This window comes from Pinus tabuliformis, chromosome 4_2 (genome assembly GCF_031772625.1).
Source record: "Pinus tabuliformis cultivar Carrire ecotype Pingquan chromosome 4_2, CPIR1, whole genome shotgun sequence".
Lineage (NCBI taxonomy): Eukaryota > Viridiplantae > Streptophyta > Pinopsida > Pinales > Pinaceae > Pinus > Pinus tabuliformis.
The window spans coordinates 829,356,095-829,378,318 of record NC_142304.1 but is presented as its reverse complement, the minus strand read 5'-3'; the positions used below and the strand labels follow the sequence as shown (position 1 = coordinate 829,378,318).

Below are 22,224 nucleotides of genomic sequence, written 5' to 3'. Positions count from 1 at the left end.
CACCAAACAATCAAATTGCGGCCAAAAACAAGCGGCGGCGTATTCTTTATGCACAACAAAAGGATCAAATAAATTCACGACATCGACTACTTTATGAACACCACAACAACCCTACTACTTCCTCTACATCCCTTCCCACTTCAAATGCCCTCCCACCTATACAAACCAACCCACCACACGTTCATCATATCCAATATAACCCTCCTCTTAACGAAGAACATCGTCGCTTTCGAGAAAGGATTGATGGACTTTCTACCTTGCATGTTTGCACAACATGCAAGGAAGCATACCCAGGAATGAAAACAAAGCTCTTCCACGGTAGACTCTCTTGTTCTCGTTGTGCATCATCTAAATCTACCAATCGTTTTTCTGAACTAAACAACATGGACCCTGGAGAACAACCCTATGTCCTTCACCAATTAACACAAGTTGAAGAAATGCTCATCGCACGTGTCAACCCCATTCTACAAGTCACTCATTCCCGTGGTGGTCAATATAAATATAGTGGCCATACAATTAGCTTCCCTCAAGATATCACCAGTATTGCCAAATACTTACCCCGGCTGCTCTCTGACTTAGACATCCTCATTGTGAAAAGGCAAAATCCATCTGAAAAGGCCTACGAATTCTACGTTTGCAAATCACGTGTCCTTGCAGCTCTTGAATACAAAATAAAATATGACCCTTACTACCGTGATGTTCAATTGAATTCATCTGCAATTTCTACGCTGCCAGATCTCCCTACAGACATTTCTTCTCTTCTCCACAGTGTAACCACCTCCTCTTTTGAACCCCATCAAACCACTACTGATTCCACTTATAATCCTGATGTCATGCTACCTCCATTAGAAATCCAACCCTCTTCTTTCGTTCCAGTCCTCCCAAATTCATGTACTGAACGTGACCACATTTGTAACTATTTTCACTCGACCCATTCAAGTTCAACAAGCTCTATCAATTGGCCTCCAATATCTCCAACTGCTATAAATGAATACAACACCATCGGCCTCCTTGCCATGGCATTCCCCACACTCTTCCCTACAGGCATTGCAATGATCATGCAACCAAGACTTACAAAAGTTGAAATGCATGAATATGCTTTGCACTTGCTGCACTACCATGATAACCGCTTTGGCCAACACCCAAGATTCCGCTACTATCTTTATAACATTCTAATGCGCCATCGTAGCCAAGCAACAGCCAGTGTTTTCGTGAAGAAGTACATTGAGAACAACTTGCCAACAACGGTATCAGACCTACGCTAGTGTCTTCATGACTCTCCGGATTCAAGATTGCCAGAGTAAATAATGAGGTTTGGGTCAGCACTACGAGGAACACGGTCTTTCTGGAACAAACGCCGATCTGAGCTGACTGACATGATCACGCAAATAGGAAGCCCAACATTCTTCTTCACTCTCAGTGCAGCTGATACTAAATGGCATGACTTGCACACAATCATGCCCACCAGTGTTCCTTCCACTTCAGTCAACCCCTTCCAATGGAAAATCCAAAACATAATTAAAAACCCACATCTAACAGCCCAATATATGCATTGTAGATTTACAATTTTCCTTGAAGAAATCCTTCAAAAAGGCCTCCATGCAACCGACTACTGGTGCAGGTATTATTTAATATACATATCCCTCTACATTAATTTTATACATTGCATATACATGTATTAACTAAATGTACCCTTCATGTTATATTCAGATACGAATGGCAACACAGAGGATCCACACACATTCATGGCTTCCTCTGGCTACAAAATGCACCATACATGGACACACTTGATTGGGACAATGCATTAGAAGTTGCTAATGCACAGAAATATTTCAACCACTACGTAACTGCTTGGAATCCACGTCAGGCAGAACACCGAACTATTCTGCTTCACCAGTCAACAATTCATAACCCGTGTCTCCTTGACACATCAGCAATATTTGCGTCCAATCAATTTGAAGACTACACAGAGCTTGTCAACTGCGTTCAACGTCATACAAAGTGTCATGAATCTTCTTGTCTTCGTAAGATAGACAATGTGCTTAGCTGCCGATATGGAGTACCATGGGAATTGAAGTCCACTTCTTCACTTTTCATTGATGATAAGGGTCATAAAACCTATGTCCCTGCTCGCAATGATGAAAGATTGAATATTCACAACGCCGATCTACTCTCTATTTGGAGAGAAAATGTTGATTGCCAACCAGTCCTTTCTCGCCATGTTGTATTGAAATATATTTCAAAATATGCAACAAAAGCGGAGACAAGATCTGAGAGCTACCGTCAAATGCTATTGCGACTATCACAAAGTGCCCTTCCAGAAGCGCCTACTAGTGGTGTCATCCGAAAACTCCTTACAGAAACCATTGCAGATAGAGACATTGGTGCACAAGAGATATGCCATATGTTACAAAAGCTACCTCTCTCTCTTTGCAGCCGTACATTCTGTTCTTTGAATGTCAACAGGGTTGTTTTCAAACGTGTTTCGCAAGATACTGAAAATCCTGGTCCGACACCAAACTTTATCGTTGCATATATGAACAGGCCTGCCTCCCTAGAACCACTGCCCCTCCTTGAAGCTGCTCGCTCATGGTCATATTCTGCCCAGCGGAGAAGAAACCACTGGAAACACATATTCCCCCCAATGATTGTACATGTCTTGCCTCATTACAATGTCATTCCTTCCTCTACTAATCCTTCTTATGCCACCTTCTGTTGGAGTGAATTACTCTTGTATTTCCCCTTTCGAACACTCCCTGATGATATCGGTTCAACTGATGCAGAAATTATTGCACACTGGGAGCAAAAAAAATGTGCATATACACCATGGCATGTCCATCGCGAACCAGAAAACCCACAAAACCCACCTACTGAAGATCAACCTACCCCACACACACCCCCTGATTCCATGCAAATGAATGAATGGCAAATCCTCTCTCAACTACACCCAGGTTACAATATTGCAATTGATGACCTCGACATGATTGGCTACCGCGACTTTGATGTCAACCACAATTGGTCACAAAATACTGTCCCTTTCCCCTTGCAAGAAACTGCTATCAATTTCATTGAATTCAACCGCTCACCCATTCAAAACCAACATCATTCATTTTCCAACCTTCCCCATGATCATACATTATCCCCTAGCCAAAGCATAGCTTTCACCGCTGTTTTTACACACTTCAAAACCCCTTCACCAAAATCCCCACGGAAGATCATCGTACAAGGAACAGTTGGCACAGGAAAATCCCATTTGATTAAATGCCTGCACCAAGCATTTGTGGAAAACTCGCCAGCCAACAAAAACCCTTTATTGTTACTTGCACCAACCTGCGTTGCAGCTTTCAACATAAATGCCCTCACAATTCACTCTGCCCTTCATATCCCTATCCAGACAATGCATCCTCTCGAAGGCCAGCCGCTCCTATACCTACAAGAGCAACTCCATCATGTAGAATACATCCTCATTGATGAAATGAGCTTCATCGGTCCAAAAATGCTTTCTCGCATTGACGATCGTCTAAGAGAGGCATTCCCTCTTCATCGGAATACACCATTTGGTAATCGCTCAATTATCCTTGTCAGAGATTTAGGCCAACTACCACCTGTAAAAGACATTCCTTTATATGCTGGGACATCGCGTGGCACTGCACTTTGGCGCAGCTTCGACATGTTTATAACACTTTCAACCGTTTTCCGTCAACAAGGAGCTAGATCGTCCCAAGTTGCTTTCCGGAAAATACTTGCAAATCATAGGAATGGAATATCTACACTTGAAGATTGGCAACATCTAATGTCAAGAACAAGTTCATCTCTTACACATGAAGAGAAATGCACATTCGACGAGTCCATGCACCTATTCGCAACAAACAACGCAGTTTTCTTGCATAATAAAAAAATGCTCAAACAATTGAACATCCCAGTAGCACTTTGCTCTGCGGAACAACAAAGGCAGAAAACTCCTACTACAACAGAAGATGAGCACCTACCTACAAAGGTGCTCTTATGCAGTGAACAAAAAGTTATGCTCACCAGCAACTTATGGGTACATGCAGGCCTTGTCAATGGCGCGCTTGGGAAGGTCATCTCAATATTTTATTCAATTGACTCAAAACCCCCAGCATTACCATCCTTTATGGTTGTTGACTTTTGACAATACAGAGGAACACCGTGGGACATTTCACACCCAACATATGTACCCATTCCTCCCATCACAAGGGGTGCACGCCGTCAGGTACCACTTCAAATGGCATGGGCTTTAGCGATACACAAGTCAGAAGGAATGGCATTAGACAAAGCAACAGTGGAAATCGGCACTAGAGAACGCCAAGGGCTAACATTCACTGCAATCTCAAGGGTGCGGTCACTAGCAGACATACACATCAATCCAGCATTCCCATTCTCCCGCATTGCACAAATGCACAGGAATCCATATCTTAAGTGTAGACAGCAAGAGGAATCATTCCTTGCATCAAAATCTATCCAGGATAATCCACTTTAGCCAATCATACAACCTGTCTTCCAGAATTACCCACATGGTAAACACCACTCACTACATAACGAAGTTTCACATAGATTTCTTGCTTTTACATTTAATTTCATATGGTTTTATACTCATTTGGAATCGTTTAATTTATTTCGAATACTCAAACAAAATCGTCAAACATATTGATTGTCACTTACAATGTTTCCTTTTTGGATGGCAACATGTATGAATACATGCTACCTACGAAGGTTGTACGAGTGTTGCAAAGAAATTCAGCAACAAGAACTTACATTACAAGATATGCAGACAAGGATCATGCCACAACAATCAATGCCACTTTACCGTTTGCGTCCAGCGATTGAATTGTTAAAGAAAATAAGGAACATACTTAAGATAACAATTCACATCCATGAAAGGGATGCACACAGGTAGATGCGCCATCAATTGCAGGAACAGCTCGCACAATATGGCACCACAATAAACACTAACTGGTGTTGCCGATGCCATGGCCCATCATGCATATATGATTAGTGGCTCATTCTCAATTACATCTCTACATAATAGAATGCTTTCATTGTACATATGTTTAGAAGCCAACGAATACTTTCATTGTATATATGTTTAGTTATATCTCGCATGTTTAGTTATATCTTAATAGAACTGTTCTCTGTTGTATGAACAAAAAGTATTCAATTACGTGGTCCACTGCTCTTTGTTTTGGGTTTTATGAATCAACCAACAACATTTTCTATAAAGAAAAACGTTTCTCACTTTAGATAGGTCGATGTTTACAACAACCTATTGAAAAAGTAATAAGGGCATTTATCCAAATGCAGTAAGAATGAATGGAATATAAATCATTCATTACAGCCACCATAATAAAGAAATAATCTAAACCTTGGTGTCCAAAATCACAATCCTAAAATAATCTGATAGCCAGCACAACCAAACTTCATAAGATAGTATGGCCAAGGTCTACTAAATTTAAGGCATCCACAACACGGTGCATTTTCTGTTCTCTGAATGGTTAAGCAGGTAGTTGATATGAGTTGTTTTCCAATTGAAAGCAGTATACCCCACAACAGGGGTTCACGTACTTGATAAAACAGTTCTCTCTGGTATGAACAAAGAATAATCGAGTACATGGTCCATTGCTCTGTGTTTTTCGTTAGTTAAATGCTCTGTGTTTTGCAATAAGAGAGAGCAGGTTGGGCTCTAGAGCCCAAATGGCAAGATTCCTTCTACATTAAACAACAAAAACATGTCAGCATTTTAGCCTTTCATCACATTCACATACTTCACTTTTATATCATTTGCATGTTCAGCTTTGGAAGATGCTCCAGACACTCACAATGGGTTGCACACTGCTATTAATCTGTATTCTATTACAAATGGGAGGCAGGAGGAATGTATCTGTGATGGCCTCTGTTGCTTTTCCTGGGATGAAAGAGCAGTATGAGACGCTGAGATTGAGCCCTGGGGCTTCTGAAAAAGATGTGAAGAGAGCCTACCGTCGCCTTGCGTTGTAGGTATGCAAGTATCCATTTGAAGCTATGCCTCTTACTTTCAAGATCAGATATTTTCAATAAATCTTCCATTTCTAAAGCAAATAGAAAAAGAGATAAAGGTTTGAAATAGAAATTAAAAATGTCAGACTTCACACATTCTTGAGAATTTTTAAGAAAATTTGTCTGGCAATATCCCTGGTCATATATAATGTCAGAAAACATTAATATTGCACTCATATGTTGATATAATCTGGTTACAGTATCATCCGGATGTTTGCAAAGGAGATGTGCGTGGGGTTCAATTTCACAAGATCCATCAGGCTTCTGAGGTAAATTTCCTGCCTAAGAGTAATCTTTATCTATATGCATTTTCATTCTGTAATATGGGAGTCTTATGCAGGCCCACGGTTTTCTGATTGTTGTTACTTTTGTGATAATGAGCAGACGTTAATGTCCAGTTTAGCAAAGGCAAAGCAGCAAAGCTATTCTGTTGATTACTCTGTGGAGGGCATGATTGGAATCAATAACGATTATTGGGACGAGTGGGAAGAATGGATGGGATGGGAAGGAGCTGGAACCCTTGATTATTCCTCTCATATTAACATTTATGCCTGATGAAATTTTATCATAGACTGTGTAGGTGTCTATTGTCCGTCCTTGCAAACAGTTATGGCCTCTCCATTACCGATCCCATGTTGACTGTTATGGGCTATCTATAAAGTTCCTGCTATTGGCAGAAAAACAACTGTTTTAGAAAGCCCATAAAGCTTCTTCATTCATCTCCTGGAAATACAATATGTTCTTCTAACTGTATAGTTGATTTTATTTATCTTCCGTTGGTTTCCATAACACAAAGGACTTACTGATCCAGATGAAGCAACAGCTTTCTGAGTTGTCTTTGTTTTAGTGAGTCATTTGATTTGGTCATGGGTCCTGATTATTAGACTACCTGTACATATGTTATGTTCATTTATACTCTCAACTACTTGTACATACCTGCGGGATATCTCTCTGGACCATGTGAAATTTTATCATAGACTGTGTAGGTGTCTATTGTTCGGCCTTGCAAACAGTTATGGCCTCTCCATTACCGATCCCATGTTGACTGTTATGGGCTATCTATAAATTTCCTGCTATTGGCAGAAAAACAACTATTTTAGAAAGCCCATAAAGCTTCTTCATTCATCTCCTGGAAATACAATATGTTCTTCTAACTGTATAGTTGATTTTATTTATCTTCCGTTGGTTTCCATAACACAAAGGACTTACTGATCCAGATGAAGCAACAGCTTTCTGAGTTGTCTCTGTTTTAGTGAGTCATTTGATTTGGTCATGGGTCCTGATTATTTTTTATTAAGAGATCTTTGATCATTGAGATGAAATGTTGTCGTTTCATTACATAATGCAAAATTTCTACATATTTGATCCTTGAGACATAATGAAACCGTTTCATTCCATAATGAATTTTTCTATTGTATATCATCCTGAAGAAGGCATTATTCTTGGATGTAACTATAGGCAATCCTTGCCTGTATTTGCAGGATTCAAATGTTGTTAAGTTTTACCATTAATGTTAATTTTATATGTTTCATCTGGGACTGAGATATATTCAATCAATTAGTTTTGAGTATGTGCTTTCTTGATTGTTACCATGACAAATCTAGGGTAATCCCTGACAAATTATGCTTGGGGCTATAATTGTGGAGCCATTGAGTGCAGAATTGATGTGTAGATCCTGTAGCAAGAGAGATCTGAACTGTGCTACACTGGCAAAGTTAATGAGGGCGATTGAAGTAGGCAAAGTGTCCAGGTTACAGATGTAAAGGCGAAGAGTGGCCAACAATGGGGTGGCACTAAAACTACTTATGTGATAGATACGGAAGAAGAAACTCATCACAATTTCGAAAGTATTCATATTTGCCATTTAAAATGTAAATTCTTCTGATTCCTTTTTCAAGAAAACAATGGGAATTTATAGATTGTGTTTCTTTGTTTACATTAATGATAAAAGATCCAGACGAAATTCCCTGAAGGCTTGTTCTTTTTCAGGGTTTGAGTGAAAAATGTCGTTGCGTATGTATCCTACTTATGGAAAAGGGTATAAACAGTTTTGGGGCAGCAAAGATTGCTCCAGAGAAAATTCCAAGAAACTGAAATCATTTTAATTGAATTTGAAATTATAGAAACCTTGAACCCCTTTCTTGGTTTGAAATCAAAGTTGAAGATGATTGGTGTGAGTAGAAGGAAAACGAGTGTATGGGAGTATGGGAGTGTAGAAGGAAAAATATCTGGAGACACAGATTATGTGAGGAAGCAAAACACAAAGATGATCTAAAACTATTGTTAGAATTGGATATCAAAGAAACCTGTTAACCTATTGCGAATGAGTGATGCATAAGTAGTGTTATGTGGGGGCAATTGGTGTGTGACCAATGTTCTGTGTGAACTGGAGATCATTGGGAGTTGTTATCTAGAGACACATATTAGCGTATAACTGAAAATTTTGGTTGAGACTATTTCCATTTTTGGAAAGCCAAATTGTAAAATGCCCTTTAAAGGAAGGATGTGTAGGGATTGCAGAAATTTCCAGAATCAAATTCTTGATGTAAATTTTTAAAAATTCACCTTATATTAAAGGTTTCTAATTTTTTTGAGAGCACTCTTTCTTCTTTTTAAACCCCTTAAAGGTGGGGTGGGGATGTAAGATATATATTTTATTTGTAAAAATTCAGACAAGTAAATAGAACATTTAAAATATTTGCACTGTTTTGCCTCTTAAAATGCTTGAAAATTAAAGATTGAATTGTATCTTGGACAGAGCATAGATTAATAAGTGCTAAAAGCTTGCTTTGAGGGCCAGAGAAATACATTTTGTTTTGAATGGTGGGTTTGCCAAAATGGAATCTAAAACCACTATATTTGAGGACTTAAGTATGTAAAACAAAATGAGATAAGTGCTAAAAGCTTGCTTTGAGGGCCAGAGAAATACATATTGTTTTGAATGGTGGGTTTGCCAAAATGGAATCTAAAACCACTATATTTGAGGACTTAAGTATGTAAAACAAAATGAGATAAGTGCTAAAAGCTTGCTTTGAGGGCCAGAGAAATACATATTGTTTTAAATGGTGGGTTTGCCAAAATGGAATCTAAAAGCACTATATTTGAGGACTTAAGTATGTAAAACAAAATGAGAGACAAAGTCTGAAAGGCCAAGCATGAAACATAAAACCAAGAATTTCAGGCATCTAATGAACGCAGATCAAACAACTTGACTCGAAATTTGTTACAGGTCATGTTTGATGATTGGCTATTCCAAGACATCAAAGCGAAATGTTGGCCTTCTTATGATGTTGACATCATCAAAGCCTTTGCTAAGTCACCTTCCTTTTACAATTTTCCAACCTTACTCTAACGAACTGTAGAAGAATATGGTACTGCATGGCAATCCAATCTGTATCAAAATTGACAATTTTTGCTGTCAACTGCCCCTCTTGCAGTGAGAAAATTTATTCTGACAACAAACAAGTACTTATTTAAAATCGGTTTCAAAATTTTAATAATGTTAATATTTTAGTTCTACTGTCAACCAGTAATGTAAGTGAATTTTTTTAACATTTGCAAATCACAAATTTCTCCACTTTTCATTTACCATGTACAACGTTGTAAGTTACTTTCTGTTTAAAAAAAAAACGTGTTGCCAATAATCTATTGAACCTATTGAACTTTAAGTATGAACGCGTTCTACACTTACTATATTAATATGAATGGTTTGGTTTTGGTTTTGTTCTTCTAATATCAAATGTACTGGTACAGGATGGTCAACGTGGGTATTGCATTCGTCACTACTTAACTTTATATATGCTTGACTATCTATATAACTTTCTTCCTTTCACTAATCCTATCGGCCTCTCTTTGTACCTTTTGGGACAATTGCTAGTACTAGAATTACTCTTCCAGCTAGATTGAAGCATTGGCATAAATAGAAGTTCATAGCCCTTATTTTCCAAGTTTTTTTTTAAAGGAACAAAGAATTATCGACCAGCTTTTTGCCTTGGCTGATGATGTAAAAGATTTTATTTATTTATTTATTTATTTATTTTTTTTTTTTAATATGATAATATTTTTATTTTTTTGATGATGATGGAATAGAAAGAAAGAAATAAATAAAATTATTTTAAAGATAGTTTTTCATCTATGCAGTTGGCCTTTTTGCATTTGGTTGAAATATACATTTAAGAAAACATATAACATGATTCTTAACCATATCTTTTCTCATTTGATTGATATATACATTTTAAAAAACATATAACATGATTCTTAACCCTAATTCACGGCCACTTTGTCATGGAGATTGTTCACTTGTAAATATACCTTATCACAATACCATGAGTTACTAATACTATATGCAAAAATATTATAACTCATTCATATAGCATATATTTATATAACATATTTTAAATGATTAATTTAATTAAAAGAAAAAAATGATATAACTATTTTTGAAATAAATCTTAATTTTTAATTTATGACTAATATAGATAATATTCTGAAAATTAAATATAAATTTAATTTAATAATTATTAATAATTAAATTAAAATTTTAAAATCTTATTTCAAAATAAATATAATTATTAAAAAGATCATATATTTAAAATATTTAATAATTATAGTTCAATTATTAAATATTTCATATATTAAAAACAATTTAATAATCAAATTCCATCCCTCCTTAACCCATGATCAAATTCCATCCGTCCTTAACCCACAATAATGAGACAAATTAGAGTGCAACATGAATTAAAATACGACACATTTTATCCTTGGTAGAAAAGGGTTTGGAGTATAACAGACAAATTACGAGTACAAAATGAATTAAAATTTGACACATTTTATCCTTGGTAGAAAAGGGTTTGGAGTATAACAGTAAATTTTAAAAAGTGCAATGATATTTTTTTTTTCCAAACCACTGATATTTAATATATAAAATTATTGCATAATTATAGTGTTGATGCATATAAATAGAAATATAAAATTTTATATTATTTAAAAATATATAAATGCTCTCATATCAACATTATGATCATTTGACAGCCTAAAGAACTCACATGTTTTGTTATCAGAGCCTAATACACTGAGAGCATCAACTGCCTAAGGAAACACAACAAGAGTTAACCATCTATATATCACTGTAAAAAAATTGCAAACAAAAAAGAGCATAGGCTCAAAACTCAACCAAACGGAATGGCTCCTTCTTCCATCCCGAGACCGTTTTGTAGAAAACAGAAGTGAATGAGTCCCTGCACTGTTGTAAGGCCTCTCTTTGATAGAGAGTATTGTACCATTTAATTCCCTGTAGACGTGATTGAAAGAGATGCTTCCAAAAGATCTTTTCAGATTTTCAATGCATTGCATCCAGTTTAACAACATCTTAGTATAAAGCATTGTTCTTCCACTAATCCAATTTATTATTATTTTTGCATAGCCACAGATGTTAAGCTGTTCCGAATCAATGCTTCTGGCAAAATACAGCAGACCCATAAAGCAATAACCTCAGCTTTAGTATTAGTGCCTTCATAGCCGTATCAGAAAAGATAGAAATGTTCATCAAAATTCGTTTTAAAAAACACAACCCCAGTTAGCAGCACCATCTAAAAAAACCTGTCAGATAACCCTGGATATCAGAGTAATCAAGCGACGAGGTATTTTTAAATGATACCTTACACTCTCCCATGAAAAATACACCAAAACTACTCTCGTATGATCAACACATATCTTTTATCGAGTGCCCCCAGATTTGCTCCGCAAAGAATACAGTGGATAATTGCTGGAGGAAATGAAAAATTTAGGAAAGGAGAGATTGTGTCTGCCTCTGAAAGAGAGATTGGTAGTTGCTTTCTCTTCTCTTTCTGTTTCCAAGATTACCTCGCATTTTTCACATTGAAAACAACCATGCTTAGAGAGTTTCGATAGCTCATTCATTGTTTATAACATTTCACCGCTATCACAGTTGCTGCCTCAAATCTTCACCGCTATCACCGTTGCTGCCTCAAATCTTCAGCACCAAGATCCAAAACGTTTGAGAGATCCAAATCCAAATTGAAATTTTGGTCACATTCACCGAACTTAATCAACTGGACCATGGCTTCCGTTGAAAAATTAATCCCAACCATAGCGTTAAACATATTGACACCAGCAGCCATACTTCGTCACATGAATTTTGCAGGTTGCGGATCTGTTTGCAGGCTGAAGGACAGAGGCTGTGACCAGGAGTACGGAGTACGAGTTCTCCATTCCGCAACACATTAGACAATTTTGCAACACATATTAAGCATTTAAGAATGAATGTGAATGTGAATGTGAATTTAATATCGGGTTGATAATTAAGTAGGTCAAATATTTACTCCCTTACTGAAATATGTATTCACACAACATAGATATGAGCATGTGCTCATTGTGCCTCTTAATGATTTGCTTTGTCATGTATTAATGTCAAAAATGTATGTTTGGCTAAATATAAATATGAATGTAAAAGTCATTTGCATGGTAAAGCGGAAAAGAGGAGGTAGTGAAGAGAAAATCATGGAGCAATTTGCTGCTAATCCAGTAAAAAATTTTGTGTATCATGTGAATGTGTTTACATATACTTTATAATATAATCTAAGGTTTGGTTTGTTGCAATATGGCTTTAAACCTTTATGAATAGATTTATGCAACCACATTGTTTTACTCTTTTTTTCCCTGACTTTTTTTCTATGTTTTAGCGTATAATATAATCCAAAGTCTGGTTTGTTGTGATATGGCCTTAAACCTTCATGAATATATTTAATGCAACCACATTGTTTTACTATGTTTTTTCGTGAGTTTTTTTTATGTTTTACTCCAGTTGTGATTTGCTTGCCGCAACTGTTCTTGAGTCAAACTCCAATATTTTGTTCTTGAGTCAAACTCCCATATTATGTTTTTGAGTCAAACTCCAATATTCTGTTCTTGAGTCACACGTCCATACTCTGCGCCCTAAAAATTTTCTAACCGCAACTGTTCTTGAGTCAAACTCCAATATTATGTTCTTGAGTCAAACTCCCATATTATGTTTTTGAGTCAAACTCCAATATTCTGTTCTTGAGTCACACGTCCATACTCTGCGCCTTAAAATTTTTCTAACATGGTATGAGAGCGGGTTAAACTCTGTTAGTGAGGGCAGATTTTTGAATTGTATTTACCAAGTAGAAAGTTTCTTTTTACACTTAGAAATGGCAACATAAACCACAAGCTTCACAAATCCTCATATACCTCAATTTAATGGCAAAAATTATGATTATTGGGCTATTACAATGAATGCCCTGTTTTCTTCTCAATACATTTGGGATTTGGTGGAGAATGGTTTTCAAGAACCAACAGATGCAGCAGCATACAATGCCTTGTCTCAAGCAGAAAGGGATTTGTTGAGGGACAACAGGAAGAAGGATGCAAAAGCCCTCTTCTACATTTTTCAAGCAGTTCATGAAAGTATTTTCCCAAGAGTTGCAATAGCAACAAAATCCAAACAAGCATGGGACACCCTCTAGACAACCTACCAAGGCATGGCAAAAGTCAAGACAATGAAACTGCAAATGTTGAGAAGAGACTTCGAGACACTTTGTATGGAAGAGTTTGAGAATGTAGACTCATTTTTTACACATGTAATTGGACTAGTTACTCAAATTGGGTCTCATGGTGAGACACTTGAGGAAAATAAAATAGTTGAGAAAGTTTTGAGAATTTTTCCAGCAAGGTTTGATGTCATTGTTGTGGCCATAGAAGAGACAAATGATCTCTCACAGTTCTCAGTGGATGAGCTTCATGCATCACTGATTTCTCATAAAAATATACTAAATAGAGCAACAAGCTCCTCATTGGATCATGCCTTCAAGACACAAGTTTCATTTGGTCAAGGTAGAGGCATGTTGAAGATAATGGATAATATCCTAGAATAGGTAGAGTTGGTTCACGTAGCCTCAGGAAAGGAATTAGGGTCTATTTCTTAGGATGTTGTTCTAATTTCCCTAAAACCATGTATTCTATTTAATGTGTAATGTTAATGAACAATGTAGAGCGTTCTGCAGAGCCAGACTCTCCTGGTTCAGACTTTGTTTCGTAGAGCTGACCAGTGGGTTTTATTTTCATTAATACAAACATTGCCATTTTTATCATGGTATCAGAGCGTCAGGGTTGAGGAACCTATACGCTGGCTGGTGGGTGGTTTTTTGAACCGAAATCGTCGTAGGTTTTGAGTGGATAGCCGCAATGATACACTACTGCACTTCTCAGGATTTTCATTTTTTGATCGTCGCACTTTTCCAGTGTACAACTACGACGGTTGCGATTAGTCTCTAAAAATTGGTGTATTTCAGCGACTAGTCTCGGATATTGGGCTAATATCAATGACGGTTGCAACTAGTCTTTGAAAATTGGTGTATTTCTACGACTAGTCTCGGATATTGGGCAAATATCAACAACGATCATGTAAATCAAAGAAATTGCAAAGGGAGCCAAGAACAAGGTTGTAGCTGCCAGAGAAGCTGAGTGGGGAAGCCAAGAACAAGGCTGTAGCTGACAACAGGAGGTTGTTTGGAGGTTAAGAAGAAAGCACGGAGATCTATGCGTGTGTTGCGAGATCTAACAATAGTGATCTATCGTTGTCACGGATTTGGGATAAATTTAACATCTTTTACCTGTCAAATTTTTTTTCTAAATCGCCAAGATGGATAACAATATTTTTGAAGCATGGATGAACGAGCATAACAAGCCCGATGGGTCCAATTATGCAAATTTGGAGTTTAAGATGCAGACTTTGCTAGAAGCGCAGAGTGCTTGGTAGATTGTGAATGGGGATGAGCCGAGGCCTGTGGCTGGATCAACATCAGTCGAGATTGGGAGAAATGAGAAAGCAGAGCAAGGACAATGTTAAATATGTAGTGAAAGATTGTATTATATCGCATATCAGGGAAGGTAAGTCAGCGAACGAGATCTGGGGAATTCTGAAGGAATTGTACGAGATCAGAAATTCAAATCGTCTTTTTTTCCTCAAGAGTAAGATTATGTCCATGAAGATGGAGGAGAATGAAACGATTGCTTCATTCGTAGCAAGGATCAAGGATCTGAAAACCAAATTATCAGATATTGGTCATACAAAGGACAATACAGATCTTGTGACCATTACAATGAATGGTGTCACTAATGATTATCAGATGTTCATCACTAGGATTAATGCCAGAGAAAAGATCCCGCATTTTGAAGAGCTGACAGGTATACTAATGCAGGAAGAAGAGAGGAGATCGACTTTGAAGCCCCAGAGTGCCGATCTTGCATTGGTGGCGAGAAAGGACTTCTATAAAGGGAAAGGAGGTCCACAATGGCAAAACGGAGCAAGTTCACATAAACGGCGAAATCTGACTCAAGGTATGCACCCAAATAAAAATTACTCTGAAACTAAATGTTTTTGTTGCGGAAAATTGGGTCATATTGCCAGGGAATGTAGGAAAAAGAAGTATCATGAAGAACAACAGAAGCCAAAGAGACATGCAGGTCATCTCGTGAATGGTGATCAGGTACATAATTTGAGATTGTTCATGGCAGATCGTGATGAAAATGTTGATGTAGACATCTGGTATGTAGATTCAAGAGCGTCAACACACATGACAGGAACAAGCACTGGCTGGAGGATTTTAAAGAGATCAATGAAGGCACACAAATTTACCTAGGAGATGACAGAAGTCATCAAATCAAAGGATGTGGGAAAGTTTCTATTATTCTACCTGATGGTAATATCAAACAAATTTATAATGTAATGTATGTGCCTAGCATAACAAAAAACTTGATTTCTATATCAATGATTACAGATCAAGATTTGAAAGTTGAATTTTTAAAATCTAACTGTGACATTAAGTATCTGCTAGATGGAATGAAGACAATTGCTACAAGAATCTGAACAAGAGGACTATACAAGTTGGATGTGAGACGTGCACCGGTTCGAGCATTGACAGCTGCAAGCCTGACTACTGAAGAGCTTTGGCACCAGAGATTCGACCACATCAATTATAATGATTTGTTGTTACTACAGAGGAAAGAAATGGTAAGAGATCTTCCTATGCTAAAGCAAGTATATAATGATTGCGATGATTGTACTTTAGAAAAAATGCATAGAGAAGAATTCCATGTTAGAGTAGAAAAGAAACAGAGGGATATACTAGAGTTAGTGCACACAGACCTTTGCGGTCCCATGCAGACAAAATCATTAAGAGGTGTAGTGTATTTCCTACTGTTTATTGATGACTATACGAAGTTTTATTGGGTGTATTTCTTAAGTAAGAAGAGTCATACATTTGAATACTTTAAGAAGTTTAAAAATATGATTGAAAGACAAACAGGGAAACAGATAAAAATTCTTCGTTCTAATCAAGAGGGAGAATATAGGAAAGATGAGCTGATAAGATATTGTAAAGATCATGGAATTTTGTAGCAGTTTACAGTACCCCATACTCCACAACGGAATGGAGTAACAGAAAGGAAGAGTAGAACTCTAGTGGAATGTGCGAGAAGTATGTTGAAAGGTAAGAATCTTTCAAATGGTTTTTGGGTTGAAGCAGTGAGTACTGCGGTTTATTTAAAAAATAGGAGTCCTACAAGAAGTCTTGAGTTTAAAACTCCTTTTGAAGCTTTATATGGATATAAGCCTGCAGTAAAATACTTAAGAATATTTGGATGTAAAGCATTTGCCCACATACCCAGGGAAGATAGAAAGAAATTAGACTCAAAAGCCATCAGATGCACTTTTATAGGGTATTGGTCGTCATATAAAGCATACAGATTATTTAATCCCTCTACTCACAAGATCTTTGTTAGTATAGATGTTAAATTCCATGAGCAGGATAGTGAAGAAACTAATGAGCACTATGATGGATGGGACATCCTGTACTTTGAAGAAGAAGAAGCAGAGAACAATCAGGGTTAGCAGCAAACAAAGGCAGAGGATGAACAACAACAACTACAACAACAACAATAGTAGCAACAACAACAACAATAGCAGCAACAACAACAGCAGCAACAACAACAACAACAACAGCAAAAACAACAGGAGCAGCAACAACAGGAGCAGCAGGAAGAAATAAGGTTTTAAACCACCATCCCACCACTCAGGAGATCAGGTAGGAAATCTCAAATGCCTGCAAGATATAGGGAAAATGCATTTATAACTAGTATCATGAATGTTGTTGAACCATCTAGTTATAAAGAAGCAAATGAAAGTAATGAATGGAAAATAGCCATGGAATAGGAATATGATTCAATAATCAGAAACAACACTTGGGAATTAGTAGAACTTCCTAGAGGAAAACAGGTCATAGGTTGCAAATGGTTATATAAACCGAAAATTAATGCAGATGGAACTATAGAAAAACTGAAAGCTAGGTTGGTTGCAAAGGGGTATACACAAAAAGAAGGGATAGATTATGAAGAAACCTTCGCCCCTGTAGCTAAATTGAACACCATCATAATGTTAATTGCCTTAGCTACTAAGAAGCATTGGATGATGCACCAACTAGATGTAAATTCTGCATTTATGAATGGGGAACTAAAAGAAGAGATTTAGTTAGAGCAACCGGAAGGGTTTTGTTGGGCTCCAAAAATGTCATACAAATATCACTCATTACCATACATTTTTCACCTATGCTTCCATTATATCACTCACTATTCACCACCTTGTCATTCCATTTTCCCTACTATTCACCAATAATGGGTCTCATTTATATTTTCCAAATATTGTTTATTTTTAAGCATGTTTTAGAGAAATTCTTGATTAAATACTAGAAAATAATATATTTTACTTTATATATGGAAAGTGGGTTGTTTTTGTGACATGTGTAGGTTCCAAGGAAGCTTCCAAGACACCTTTATGTGGCCTTGAAGGATCAAATTCGAATTTGAGAAGATAAACCTCATGGAGAAGATCATGATCTCATGGAGAAGATCAAGGACAAAAGGGGGTTATGTGTCTAGATGGTTGAGAAATGTATGGAACTAAAGAGAGATTAGTGGATCATCATTATGAGTTTGTTATCTCATCCCATTGTATAAATAGGAGTACCTCCTCCATTCCAAAGGGAGGACTCTTGGAGCATGTATCCAACTTATGATGGAATAGAATAAAGCTTCATTTTACATAAATTTCCATTATATAGTTTTAGATATAAGTTGTCTTAGTGTAGTAAATGGAATAATTTGTCACTTTATTCTTAAGAGAATTGAGCTCACTCTAAAAGGATGAAAGAAACATTTTATTTCATAATAGATCTTATTTAATTTAATTGCTTAGATGTTTGAGGATTTGTTTGTGATTGATGAATGAGTTTTAAATTAAAATCTTATTAGCATATGAGGGGATAACCAAGGGTCTAGGTTAGGCTCTCTCTCCATTTGATTTGCATGATAATTGAAATTCATTCTTTTGCTTTTATGTTTCAAGTATTTCATTTCTTATGCTTATGAATGAATCTTAGTTTAGTTTGGATTAGTTTATGAGGGGACAATCAAGGGACTAAGTTAGTCTTTCTCTCTATTTGAATCTGAACAACAATTAAAGTTCATTCTCTTGTCTTTATTTCAAGTTTCTGGTTTTATGTGATCAATGGTTTCTTTTCAATCTATGATACTGTAGGGAAGGACAACCAAGACCTCCTTAATTAGGAGCCTCTTCCCCTGCATATTATATTGAATCGTAAATAATCTAGTTAGACATAGAGTTAGTTGCCTACTCCTGCATATATTTTGCTAGCACCATCACAAGCTTACGAGTTTCCCTGGTTGATAATTTAATGAAAGCAATTTAAGCAATTAAATTGCCCAACATTTTGGCGCCGTTGCCGGGGATGGTGCTAAGGGATCAGGCATTAGGAATTTAATTCAGTACTAGTATTTTTCTTTAGAAAAACTAACTTGTGAAACCTGGTGACAGCAGGATCTTCATAAAGGAGTTCAAGTTTGAGTTTTCTGATGTTTTAGTATTTAGCTAGTTTTAAATTCAGTTTTTTAAAAACCCCCTGCATAAATAAAAACAAATCAAGCGATTAGTATGCTCTCTTCCTGCGCTTCGTGCGATCAGGAAGATCAAAAAATCTATTGATTTATTCCAAATAAAAATACTCTTGCTGGAGAACTAATCTGCAATGCGACAATAAAGAATTTTGTGAATGAGTGAAAAATCATCTTAATTTTTTTTTTTTTAAGATAAAACTTAATCTTTTTAAATTTTAATTTTTTTAAATAATAAAAAATAAATAAAAAAATAAAAAATAAAAAAATTCCCATGTAATAATATGCAATATTCCAAGGTTCAGTGCAGATCGCCAATTTCTCAATTGTTTTTTTTCTGGGGCCTCGAATAATTTTCTTTGGGTGTTCAAACCAAAAAGTGGAGTATCGAAACGCATGGACTATGGATCAGGACTAGTGAGAGGGATATGATTCGGACCGAGCCCTGCTATCGTGTTTTTCGTGAAAGAAATGCAGGGCAAATCAAATATTGTCTGAAGCAAAACGACCAAAAATAGAAGACAAGCAATCATTACGACTCCTTAGTCCCACTCCCACCCGAACCGTGCTCAAGGCTTCGGTGATTTAGGATTGGATTGTTAACTATTCATAGTCAGAGTTAACCCTCAGTCTGGCCAATATTCAATCTATCTAAGTACTTCTCAAATGTATATAGGGTTTGCAGGGATTACTGTACTTCAGTGTATTCTATGCAATCAGAGTGCTTTACATTCTTCAATCCTGCAACAAAGCCAGCACCATTAGCTGCTAATCTCTGTTTGCAACCTAGTCCAAGATTCCACAAGGTCGTAGTTTCCTCATTTTCTTCTGGATCCAACATGAGCTCTTTGCCCTCGCCAGGTACTGCTGCTTCAGGCACTTCAGGATCAATTCATGGTAACCCTCTGCACATTCAAGAAGTCCCAGGGTTTAGTTCCTCCTCGGCTAGAACGTCCTCCCCTTTTCCTGTCTCGTCCACCACCAGGGGTTCCAGAGGGATCAAAACCTGCAGATGCACAGGCGCCGGCACAAGGTTCCATGGAAACTGCTAAAGAGGTCTACTCCAGAAGTCCGGAAGCGAGTGTATGTTTGCCCTGACCCAACGTGCCTTCACAACGATCCATGCCACGCTCTGGGAGACCTAGTTGGCATCAAGAAACACTTCCGCAGAAAACACAACATTGAAAAGCAATGGAAGTGTGAGAAGTGCTCAAAGGGATATGCCTCTTCCGCCCCCAATGGTATGCAGGGTCAGCTTGTGTGCAGTGGATGTAGAACTCTTCTTGTTTATCCGCAAGGTGCACCAAATGTTTGTTGTGCAGTATGCAACATAGTGACTCCAGTTCCACCCCCTGGGACAGAAATGGCTCAGCTAATCTGTGGATGTTGTCGTACATTGATAATGTACGTTCGTGGAGCAACTAGTGTTCAGTGCTCTTGTTGCAACACAGTTAATCTCGCAATGGAAGCAAATCAGGTTGCACATGTGAGTTGCGGGAGTTGTTTTACAACACTTATGAACCCATATGGAGCTCCATCTGTAAAATGTGTTGTCTGTCATTATGTTACGAATGTTGGACAAATAAGCAATATGAGAATGCCACTTCCTGTATAAAGAACTCCAGCGGCAGCTACAACCCCAGCTTCTAGTTCTGCACTTCCAACACGATCACAAACTCAAACTGTGGTTGTTGAGCATCCGATGACAGTGGATGAAAGGGGGAAAATGGTGAGTAATGTTGCGGTTGGAGTTACTACAGAGAAGTTATGACACATAAAAATCTACTGCCCAAATCTACTGCCCAACTCCTAGAGCGCAGTTGCAGCCGCCATATTAGTGCAATCCACGCACTTGTTTTTCTTGGAGAAATTTTCGATGGAAATCTTGCTGATATTTGGAGATTTTCCAGCAGAAAAAATCATTTTACCAGCTCGCCATGAGCTCAAGAGCACTGCCATCAATGAGGTATACAATGCGCAATCTTCATATGCCTCAACTAAAAATCTTCATATGCCTTCAATCCCGTTTTGTTTTGCATTTCTTTTGGTTTGTTTTGTATTTTTAGGTTTATTTTGTTTTTATTTATTTTGTTTTGATTTGGTTATACTCTGCGTTAATGTTTGTTATTATAATTATATTAATATATTAATATAATTATAATATGTTATGTTTGTTATTATAATTAATATATTGGTATATTAATTGTATTAATATATTAATATATTATTATAATTGTATTTTGTTGTTATTTATATTTTTAAATTCAGTGTATATATTAATATTTGTTAATTGTAATTTGTTATTTTTTTATAAGTTGTATATGTTTGTTAATTAATTAATTTAATTACTAATTAATGTTTGATGTAAAAATTGTATTAATATATTAATATGTTTTATAATTGCATTAATTAATATAGTTACAATTTTTTGTTATTTGATTATTGTTATGTTGGTTATTGATTTTTTTTTTATTATGTTGTTATAATATATGATTGTCTTAATACATTGTTAAAAATAATAAAAAATAAAAAAAAAATAAAAAAAAATTTGTTAAGTGATTTGTGATTGTTTTTGGCATAAAACAAAACTTTGGTGGCATGTAAATTCAGAGAATCATGAGAATTACAAAAATTGGATGAAACTGCAAGAGTTGGTACAAGTACAAAAAAAAATAAAAAATTAAAAATTAAAAATTTCCACAAAATTCACGCAGGTTTGAAATAAATAATGGAACATTTGGAAGAATAATTTAAAAGAACATTTGGTGGATTATATAAATGCTAATTAACTTGCTTAGCGTTGGCAATTTGATATTGTTGTATGCTTTTATAACGTACTAATCTGCAGGACACAACAAATCTATAATGCCAAACTTTTCGCCATGCACAAAAGTTAGCTGACAAAAACAGGGAGTATTACTTTTCATGGTTATTTTTAAGAATGGGTTGCTTTTAATATCATGATTAAGTCAATTTCAACACTTTGATTGTCCTTAATTTGTTTTATTTGGTATGAAATTTTTGCGTAAGAATCATGAAGAAACTGGCCATTTCTTCTAGAGCACACTTATGTTTTCTTTGTACCAAGTTTTTTACAGGTTACAGGATAATCAAGTGATCATAAGGAGATTACATTGTGACGACAATTGGTCTTCCAAAGACTAA

The 22,224-nt window shown here is 36.4% G+C and overlaps 2 protein-coding genes and 1 pseudogene across 2 annotated transcripts; all 3 read left to right on the top strand.

The window, feature by feature from the left end:
* Positions 1-1,777: 1,777 nt before the first annotated feature.
* On the top strand, positions 1,778-4,153 carry LOC149172241 (uncharacterized). Its single transcript, XM_089426243.1, has one exon. It carries the CDS (start codon positions 1,778-1,780, stop codon positions 4,151-4,153), a length of 2,376 nt encoding a protein of 791 aa, XP_089282369.1.
* A 1,513-nt stretch (positions 4,154-5,666) lies between these two features.
* On the top strand, positions 5,667-6,939 carry LOC149172240 (chaperone protein dnaJ 8, chloroplastic-like; annotated as a pseudogene).
* A 13,346-nt stretch (positions 6,940-20,285) lies between these two features.
* Positions 20,286-20,786, top strand: LOC149172239 (protein LOL3-like). Its single transcript, XM_089427676.1, has one exon. The coding sequence runs from the start codon at positions 20,303-20,305 to the stop codon at positions 20,672-20,674; it is 372 nt and encodes a 123-aa protein (XP_089283802.1). The 5' UTR covers positions 20,286-20,302; the 3' UTR covers positions 20,675-20,786.
* The last annotated feature ends 1,438 nt before the right edge of the window (positions 20,787-22,224 follow it).